The 10,265-nt window shown below is 56.4% G+C and overlaps 1 protein-coding gene across 1 annotated transcript; it reads left to right on the top strand.

Annotated features, from left to right (window-relative positions):
• The first annotated feature begins 3,291 nt into the window (after positions 1-3,291).
• LOC129017046 (TBC1 domain family member 3G-like) lies at positions 3,292-9,693 on the top strand. The gene is made up of 10 exons (XM_054457083.2): positions 3,292-3,387; positions 3,714-3,823; positions 5,066-5,114; positions 5,640-5,760; positions 6,474-6,568; positions 6,953-7,018; positions 7,480-7,579; positions 7,946-8,098; positions 9,082-9,517; positions 9,561-9,693. The coding sequence occupies exons 1-10, from the start codon at positions 3,310-3,312 to the stop codon at positions 9,691-9,693; spliced, it is 1,341 nt and encodes a 446-aa protein (XP_054313058.2). The 5' UTR covers positions 3,292-3,309.
• Positions 9,694-10,265: the final 572 nt, after the last annotated feature.

The raw sequence follows: 10,265 nt of genomic DNA, 5'->3' as shown, positions 1-10,265 counted from the left end.
GCAAGAGTCACCGCACCCAACTGGGAATGTGTGCTTTTAGAAGAAACGAAGACAACTCAGGCTCCTCATTCTCCTCGTGTTTGCACAAGTGCCTTCTCCTCAGACCATGCTTCAGTCTCTTTCTTAGTTCTCCTTCTTACTGAAAGAGAGAAGCAGAGCCCCAGCATGTACCCAGCTGCTTAGGGCCCAAGCCAAGTGTGCAAGCTTCCTGGGGAGCCTAGTGAGTTGAAGGCACTGCAGACCCTCCCCAAAAGAAGCGTCAGTTTTTTATGGATCCTTGAGCCCAGGAAGGCAATAGACAAGACATCATGGTTCACTGGAAGAGACAACAAAAATGCAGTGAGGAAGGGCAGTAGTCGAAAATTTTATGCTCCACGAGAAGGGGTTCTCAGGGCTCTAAGCAGCAGGTAGACTTTATTGCATGTGTGGTTAGGTGATGGCGACCTACAGTTTTCACTGGGAAATGGGATCAAGAGTAACTCGACCTCCTACTCATGCACGTCTCTCTCTGTTTGTGTTTTGTGTCTCTCTCCCCATCTCTCACCCTCCTTATCCTCTCAGCCTCCTCTGTCTCTCTCCCAATCTCTCTTCCTCTCTCTCTTTCCCTTCTCCTCATCTCTCTTTCTCTCTCCTTCTTTTCCAGTTCTCTCTCCCTCCTCATCTCACTGCATGCCACTGTTCAGGCTCCTGGGGCTCCACCTGGAGGGGTGGACATGGGACTCCTAGGCTAATTTTCACAGCACAAGCACAGGGCTGCAGGACCTTGGTCCACCTCCCAGCACCCTCAATGAGAGGTGTGGGGTGTGCCCGTGCTCTTTTGGGTGGGTGCCCCACGCTCCAGGAAGCAGAAACTGCAGGACAAAGCTAGTGCAAGTGACATGCCCGCATGGCTGTCAGCTTCCATCTTGGAATCTGCTGAGGCCAAAGCAGAGGACACCTGCCCAGGACCCACCCTGCACCAGGGTGGGGGTAGGGGTGGGTTTGGGGGTGGGAAGGGTGATGGGGGCAGCCACTGAAAAGCAGTCCCTGGCTGGCTTCCTGCCCTGCACCCTGTCATGCAAGGCCTCTCCTCCTGCCCCCAGCCCTGCCCCTCACCACCTCCACCCCTAGGCTGCCCAGATCCAGGCTCCAGAAGTCTCCCAGGATCCAAGAACTAAGGGCAACCACTGGGCTCCGCAGCCCCTAGTCCATGAGTCAGCCACCCCTCTGCATGCTGACAAACCTTGGCTGTCACTTATCCTCCACCCCAAACCAGCCCCAGCCCCATCTTACTGCAGGCCTGTGTGGCTGCTGGAGAGGCCGGGCTCCTTTCCTTACCCCGAGGCTGCCTGATAATGCTTTCTGGATCCTGGAGAAAACTGACCCACTATTCTCATACTGGTGCAACTTCTGCCAGTACCTCAAAACTGGACAACGTGAACTTGTCTTGTTTCTTGTCTCTTCTTGCTAGGGCTGTCATTGGGACAGTCCGAGATGGGGGTGGGGGGAGACAATGGATGAATGGATGGATGAATGGACATCCCCCCACCAGCATTGCCACCTTCTCCTAAACATAGTCCTGAGAACTCTATTTCCCGTTAAACTTCCCCCTTCCCACCCTGGTCCAGAGAAGCCCAAAGGCCAGCGCCCTCCACCCACCCTTCCTGGGGTCCACTCTACTGTCTGCTTGCCCAGATGTCTTAACCTGGCTTTACCAAGCTAGAACAGATAGCAGGGATGAGTCCCCAGCCTCTGCCAGGAAGATTTGCCAAAATGTTCTCAGTTTAGAAGCAGGGGCAGTGACGGGCCTAAGGATGACCACAGGGTTGTCACTCAAGCAGCAAGAAGGGCAAGGAGCCCTCTTTCCTGCCCTTACCCTGGGAGAACTTGGCCAGGGCTCCACAAAGCCCTGGAGGGGCAGGAGGAGAACAAATACACACTTCTCTGAAGGAAGTCACCACCATCCCCAAGAAGCAGCAAATGGGGGCGCACTGGCAGATCCCTCGCATGCTATAGGGCAAGGCCAGCAGATCTGTACTCAGCCTCAGCCCCAGGGGAGCTGCAAGATAGACTGAGAGCCTCACAGGTTTGGCTCTGTGTCCCCCACCCAAAACATCTGGAATTGTAATCCTCCTGTGTCAAGGGAGGAACCTGGTGGGAGGGGATTGGATTTGGGGACAGTTTCCACCGTGCTGCTCCCCGGATAGTGAGGTAGTTCTCAGGAGAGCTGATAGTTTCAAAGTGTGGCACTTACTGGTTCTCCACTCACTCCCTCCTGCCGTCTTGTGAAGAAGGTGCCTGCTTCCCCTTCCCCTTCCCCTTCTGCCATGATTGTAAGTTTCCTGAACTGCAAGTCAATTAATCCTGTTTCCTTTATAAATTACCCAATCTCAGGTATTTCTTTATAGGGGCAGCAGTCCCTGCTGGACCTGACCCCAGGTTGCTGTTAACTTTGGCTGTTTGATAAAATTCCAAAAGGGGAACCACAGTCCTGGCTTGGGGGTGGCTGCCCACTTGTGTCAGGACCCCACCTACAGGCTGGGACCTAAGACTGGTGTGTCTGTGGCCTGAGGATGGCACCTCCCGGGGTCCCAAAGCCAGCCCAGTGGTGCTCATTTGCTCAAAGGCTCTCAGCCCTTGAGGTCTGCCCTTCCCTGGCTCCTTCCAGCTGGGTCCCACCAGGGCTCCAGAGCCCAAGACCCAGCATCCGCGGGCAGCTCTGGGAAGCCTGGCAGCTCCGCTAACTCCAACATGCTTCATTTGACAGAAAATTTGGCGGGAGATGAGACGAATGAGCAAGTGAGTGGAAATGCTGGGAGAATGGGAGACATATAAAAACAGCAAAAAGGTAATGTGTGGAGGGAGAGGCCCCCAGAAGCACTCTTTGCAGAGACAGGGGACAGGCACCCATGGCTGTGGCCTGGCACCGTCAGCCTCTCAGAGGGCGGGTGGCACACTGTCCTCGCCCAGAGGACTGCAGGCCTGGTCGCCAGATTCCCTGCCTATTCCTGCAAGCGTCACCTTGCTGGGAGGGCATCTGAATCTAGGGCTGGGACCACCCAGAGCTCAAGGCTAGGGATGCCCTGGTGACCCGAAGGAAGGAAAAGGTTCAGATCAGAGTTTTGACTCTGAGTGTCCATCCACTCTTTCAGTCCTGGGAAGGGAGACCCCGTCCCAACTTGATTTCACCTCTACTGAGGAATCATGGGGCCAAAACCGACAATTTCCAGAATCCCCGGGCTCTGGTCCTCACTGGGGTCACCCTGTGGCCTGTGACACCAGATTGTTTTCTGCCCACAGCTCAGAGATCGAGTGTACAAGGGAATTCCCATGAACATCCGGGGCCCGGTGTGGTCAGTCCTCCTGAACATTCAGGAAATCAAGTTGAAAAACCCCAGAAAATACAAGGTACACTCAGCCAGAGCACAACAAACAGGACAGGCCATGTCAGGGCCCCAGGTCTCCAGCTGGAGGGAACGTCAAGACCACCCTGGGGGGCTGGGGGCGAAGGTCAGATGAACACCCTGGGCACAGATGGTTACACAGTCACCACAAACTCAGCTCTGGTGACCCTCCCTGGCTTCAGTAACAAGCCAAAATGCAGCTTTCTGCAGAAGGAAACTTTCCTTCTGTCCTTCCTTCCCAAAGTGCTGACTGTGGGCTGACTGCCATTTGGGGCAGTGAGTCTTCCATCTGTTCTGAGGCTGCTTCCTCCTCTTGGCCCTGCCCTACAGATCATGAAAGAGAAGGGCAAGAGGTCATCTGAACACATCCACCAGATCGACCTGGACGTAAGCGGGACATTAAGGAAGGATATCTTCTTCAGGGATAGATATGGAGCCAAGTAAGCCTACGGGAGCCACAGGGTCCCAGCAGAGATTGGGTGAATGAGAGGGATGGGGGCTTCCCCAGAGCAGAAGCCAGGGTCACCCAGGAGGGATGACAGAGCTGCCAAGAGCTCTCCTGGCCCAGGGAGCAGCCGGCACCATGAACCGAGCACCTCCCTGGTTCCAAGCCCTGGGTCAGACTGGAACATGTGGGGCCAGAACCCAGGAGGATCCTGAGGAGACAGAAGACAGCAAAGAAAATCATGCACAATGGTGAAAGGTGCTCTCCCTGACCCATGGGGACCCATGGTAGGACCCATGGGAGGGTGGCAGGATAGAGGGCCCATGAGCCTCCCCAGGCAACACTGACAGCACAAATGCTGGGAGAATTAGGGGTCCTGGAAACTCTCATCCAGGTCTGCTGGGAACATGACATGGCACAGCCACGTTGGCAGCCAGTTGGGAAGTGGCTCACAAAGCTCAATGGACTTGAACCACGCATCCCCAAAGTGTCACAGATATTGAACCCACTGATTTGAAAACTGACATCCACATGAAACCTGCATGACAGGTTCACTGCTTGATTCCTTGTCACTCACACACGGAGCCTTCGGGGACGGTGTTGAACATGGGAATGGGGAGAGCAAGGCTGGTCCTCCCTTCAAACGGAAGACCCAGTGAGAAAAGGGAAGGAGCCAGTGATGCCTGCATGAACGTGGGTGGATCCTAGATGCATTTTGCTAAGGGAAAGAAGCCAGACCCAATAAGCTACCACAGTAGGAATCCCATTCCTAGGCCATTCTGGAAAAGGGCAAACCATAGGGACTGAGAAGCAGTCTGGGTGGCCAGGGGCTGACAGATCGGGGAGAGGCTGGGTGCATAGGGGAAACCCTGGAGATTTGGAAGATGAAGGAGTCACTCCAGGAGGGGCTGGAGCAGTGGCTGGGAGACTGCACATTGGAACTGTGGAGGAACTGTACACCCACAGACTGAAATGGCATGTGTGCAAACTGAAAACAAAAAAAATCATTCAGGGTGAAAAGGATCGGTCAACTCACTGTACAACTGGGCTATTTGCATATCACAGATGTGGATTTTACTGAAACATTTCTTCAACAGTCTCAGGCCCTGAAGAGCTCACTGCTTATCTGGTCAATCATCTGAATCTGAAATGGGATTTGTTGTTAGGATTTGTAGACAAAGTGAAACTAACAGCATCTGCACAAACCAAACCATAGCCCCCTTTCTCTGTTACCTAGGCAGCAGGAACTATTCTACATCCTCCTGGCATATTCAGAGTATAACCCGGTGAGTATACCCGGCAGTGAGGTTCCTGGGCCGTATTTCCATATTCACAGGAGTGGGTGTCTGGTGGGGGTGTCGTTGCTTCTTTCAAAGTTAGTATTTGTGACCCACCAGGAAATAGGAGGTAGGACTCCAGCTCACCACTGCCATAAACCTCCAAGCAAGGGAGTGGTCTCAAGGGGTCAAGCTGAGACACAAAGGAGTTGGGGCCTGGACTCCTGCTGTCACTTGGGCCTGACCACCACTTCTCAGAACAAGAAATGACGCCCTCCTCCTAGGGCTGCCCCAAAGCCCAGGAGCTTGGCAGCATCGCACACAGGATGGTGCTATCGGCAGACATTTTGGACAAGGTGCTGAGGTGCCTGATGGACTTGGCTTTTGTCATGAAATGAATTTGCATCCTGAGGAAGCCTCTTCTTCAGAGGAAGCCTCTCCAGTCACCTCTGCCCTCTCCAATGACATGAGTCCTCCCAGGTGACTTCAGCCCACCCAGGTGATGTCCTTCCATGGTGACTCTGGCTCTTGCAGGAGGTGGGCTACTGCAGGGACCTCAGCCACATCGCTGCCTTGTTCCTCCTTTACCTGCCTGAGGAGGATGCATTCTGGGCACTGGTGCAGCTGCTGGCCAGTGAGAGGCACTCTCTGCAGGGTAAGTGAACAGCTGCCCCGGGGACCTCCTGCAGCCAGACCTGGGGATGGCCACCCTGGCCAGGTGATCACAGCTTTCAGCCAAGGCACCCTCCTTGTGTCGCCAGCTTGTTGGGAGACTTTAGGATGTCTCTGCTGAGGGTCCCACAGGAGTCTACGGCTGAACCCCAAAGCCCAAATCAGATGCCTTTCATCTCCATCAGCAGAGGGCATCTCATCCTCCCCGTGGCCACCCTCTGTGTCCTGGAGCCACACCCTCTGGCTCTGATTCTGTGCAGCTGACTCTCCCCTCCCTGAGAGTCCTCCTGCCCTCCAGCTGCCCAGGCTTCTGCTGCCATTGGTGCCCACGAATGGGCCGACCAAGCCCAGGTGGCAGCATCTCCCCATCCCCTGTTCCCTGGCCCGACCCCACTTCCAGGAGATGACCAGGAAGCCCAGCACCCACCCAGTTCTGGCCGCCCTGTCGTGGCCTCAAAGTCAGGCTTGCCCTTTTTGCACCCTGGCCCAGGAGGCCTCCAGGAGAACCTCCAGCCAGGCTCCAGGGAATGTTCCCGCCCCACCTCCCCAGGGTAAAGGCCGCATGGTGGGGTCACCAGATGGGAGGGTGGGAGGCCTTGGGGTTTGGGGGCCTCTCCAGCTGCCCAGCTCTTGCAGTTGATGGCTCCACATCCTGGGGGAAGGCTCTGATTTCATAATGGCCTGGGGGCTTCTCAGGATTCCACAGCCCAAATGGCGGGACAGTCCAGGGGCTCCAAGACCAACAGGAGCATGTGGTACCCACGTCACAACCCAATACCATGTGGCATCAGGTGAGTTTATGGTCCCCTCAGCTCTTCCCAGAGGCCGTGCCTCCTGTGGGGCTGTGGGAGCAGCGGGGCTGGAGCCCTTCATGGGGCTGGTGACTGGCTGAGTCCCAGCCAGGGCCTGACCTGGGATGCCGGATTCTTGATGAGCTGGGAGTTGGTTTCCGTTCCTGCCCTTGAGGAGACAGAGGCACAGGGTTGGGGGCCCAGCTCCCGCAGAGCAGGGCAAAGGGCAATATGTCCACTGGGAGTGTGGGAAGGTGACAGTGTTGTGGGGAGCTCTAGACACTGCCCAGTGTTCTGCACTAGGGGAAGGGTCTTCAGAGGCCCTGGAAGAGGGAGGTTTTTAGGGCAGCCCAGTGGCCTGAGCACCTCTGTTGCTTCCATCAGGACAAGGAAGGTCTGTGTGGGCAGTGTTCCTCATTAGGCTGCCTTATCCGGATATTGATTGATGGGGTAAGGAGGCATAGGGAGACCCTGGCTCAGGGACCCTCGTTGCCCTGCAGTGCCCTGCTTCCCCAGCCCAGGGGTCTAGCTCACTCCCAGCCCACAGGAGGCTCAGGCCAGTCCCCGAAGGACACAAAAGCAAAACCCTCTGCCCAGGAGGGGTCATCCGAGGGCAATGGCTGGGGCTCAGGCCCAGCCTCATGGGCAGACTGGGCCATGACCGACTTGAGAGGGCTCAGGGAAGCCTCAAGCCCTGGGCAAGCCCCTCTCTCCAGGAGCCACATCCCCACTCAAATAAGTGCCCCCATGAGGAGCTGCAAGACCTTGTCTGACCCAGTGTCCTGGAGGGCCCAGGTGACCCTCATGGGGAAGGTCACTGACTCTGGAGACTGAAGCCCCAGTGTGCGCAGCTGGAGCCACCAGCTGCAGCCTGGAAGGGCCAGGTTCTCCTATGCATGCTGTCCCCACAGATCTCTCTCGGGCTCACCCTGCGCCTGTGGGACGTGTATTTGTTGGAAGGAGAACAGGTGTTGATGCCGATAACAAGCATTGCCTTTAAGGTTCAGAAGAGTAAGTCTACGTGTGCCCAGTGGGGCCTGGGGAGCCCTGGGGTCAGACCCCCACTGGCTCGAGGGCAGCTTCCTCATGTTGTCCTCAGGATCCTCTGTTCTGGCCCAGAGGTAGGTCTGGCCAGGGGGGCTGGGCAGGACACTGTGACACCGAGTCCATTCCCCACATGCCCCAGATGAAAGTCAGGAGTGTGGTCACTTCCCTGCCCAGGTTGCCCCCCAGTCACAGCCTCCTGTGTATATCTGGATGCCTGGGGTGACCACAAAAGGATCCGGCACCACCCAGTGGGAGACTGAAGTGGCCACAGGGTATGGTCTGGCCCCCTCCCAGGGAACTCTCCTGGCCTGATGTCCACCTTGTCCCTAGAGCGCCTTATGAAGACGTCCAGGTGTGGCCTGTGGGCACGTTTTTGGAACCAGTTTGTTTACACCTGGGCCAGGGATGATGACACTGTGCTCAAGCATCTTAGGGCCTCTATGAAGAAACTAACAAGAAAGCAGGAGGACCTGCCACCCCCAGGTGGGCTCCAGTGCCATGTCCCCTCCCATGTCACCCTCTGGGGTAGTCAATAGTAGGGGAGTGCCCGGGACCCACAACCCTACTACCTGGGCCTTCCTCTTCACCTTTTCTTCCTCCTCTTCCTCCTGCACTCTAAGAAAGTACAGGAGGCCCACCGGTCCTCAGGGCAGGCGCTCAGTGCCTGTATACTGGACGTGCTGTGCACGCAGGAGGGGGATGTGGGCAAGACCCTCCAACAAGCCCCCTCCCACTTTCCACGGTGTCTCGCTCTCCCCCTCACAGGGCCCTCAAAGTTACTTGACGGGCCCAGGCCCATTTGTGGGAGACCCCGCCCCTCCCTGCAAGCACCCACAGCCTCAGAGAGCAGCAGAGGCCCCTCACTCCTGCACGCTCCTCCAAGGTTGCCAGGACAACAAGCCTTGAGCCAGGGAGGCAAGAGAATCGGTGTCCCTGACCCCCACAGAGCATTCAGGGAGAGGGCACAGGTGGGACCCAGGGCCCAGAGCCAGAGCCAAGAGTTCAGCCAGATGTGGGAACGGTCAGTCCTGGCATGGACTGGGCAGCCCAGAAGGGCAGAGGGTATCCCATGTCCGGGCCGAAAAACCCACTGCATAGACAAGTCCCCATGTGAGGTGGCAAGGGGCTGGGTGACATCCAAGGCCCCTCCCACCTGAGTTCTGACTGGGGGCCGTATCCCAGGCCCAACAGCCCTGGGATGAAGGTATGTGGTAGGAAACCTCCAGCCAGTCTGAACTTTGGGGGCAGTCCCAGGAGGCACCTGCCATGCCACGACAGCTTCCCCACGCCAGGCAGCACACACCCCTCCCTCTGGGATCAGCAGACTACAGGCATGTCCTCAGTGTCAGGCCACGGGGGCCACACAGAGACCCCGAGGACTCTAGAGTTGCAGGCAGGTGGGGCCCAGCCCAGAAAGGCCTGCATGGGCTCACTGGAGACGCTGACCACGTCTGTTTTCCTTTCAGCCAAACCCGAGCAAGGGTCCTCGGCACCCAGGCCTATGCCGGCTTCATGTGGCGGGAAGACCCTCTGCAAGGGGGACGGGCAGGCCCCTCCAGGCCCACCAGCCCTGTTCCAGCGGCCCATTTGGTCAGCTTCCCCGCCATGGGCACCTCGTTCTTCCATACCCTGTCCTGCTGGGGCTGTCCACGAGGACACCTACCCTGTGGGCACTCAGGGTGTGCCCAGCCTGGCCCTGGCTCAGGGAGGACCTCAGGGTTCCTGGAGATTCCTGCAGTGGAACTCCATGCCCCACCTCCCAATGGACCTGGATGTAGGGGGTGCTTGGTTCCCCCATTATGATTTCGAACAGAGCTGCTGGGTCCGTGCCATATCCCAGGAGGACCAGCTGGCCACCTGCTGGCAGGCTGAACACCCTGCGGAGGGGGTGAGATTGGCTTTCACTGCACTGAGCCACAACGTGGGCATGGACTTCCCGGCCCTGCAGTGCACCCAGCACTGAATCCTACCAGGGCACCCCCTTCAGAGCTAGGGATGAACAGCAGTGCGCTCCCACCTCAGGGCCTTGCCTCTGCCACCTCTATTTTGAAAGTTCTCAGTTCCCTCCAGGCTTCTAGAAGCATCTGGGCCAGGGCTCATGGCTGGATAATTTCCCGAGGCTTAACAACCCAAGCAGGCTTCACATCCTTGTTTTATTTTTTGTTAAACTTATGAAAATTTATTAAGAAAGTGTGTAGCTCGAAAGACATGCACAGATGGAACACACCAGCCCCCAGATCACAAAGCCAACCATGCCCAGCCCCTCCCAGCACCCCCAGCCCCACAACCAGTGTTCTGAATTCTGATGACACCATGAGACTGCCTTTGTACTTTATACTCATAGAAGGATAACCACCTTCATGTTTTGAAATAAATGTTTGCTGTTGAATGATTTTAGATTTTAGACAGAAATATTGAAAAGGCACTACAGTGTCCTCTTACACCTTCCATCCGGCTGCCCCTAATAATGATGTTTTGCAGTCCCATGGCACATAAGAAATTTAGGCCGGGTGTGGTGGCTCACACCTGTAATCCCAGCAATTTGAGAGGTCAAGTTGGGAGGTTCAGGTTCACTTGAGTCTAGAAGTCTGAGACCAGCCTGGGAAACATAGGTGGACCCTGTCTCTAGAGAAAAGTCAAAAAAATTAGC

This window comes from Pongo pygmaeus, chromosome 19 (assembly GCF_028885625.2).
Source record: "Pongo pygmaeus isolate AG05252 chromosome 19, NHGRI_mPonPyg2-v2.0_pri, whole genome shotgun sequence".
NCBI classification, from domain to species: Eukaryota; Metazoa; Chordata; class Mammalia; order Primates; family Hominidae; genus Pongo; species Pongo pygmaeus.
Note: the sequence above shows the minus strand (reverse complement) of the source record. Positions and strands in the feature narration are given on the sequence as shown.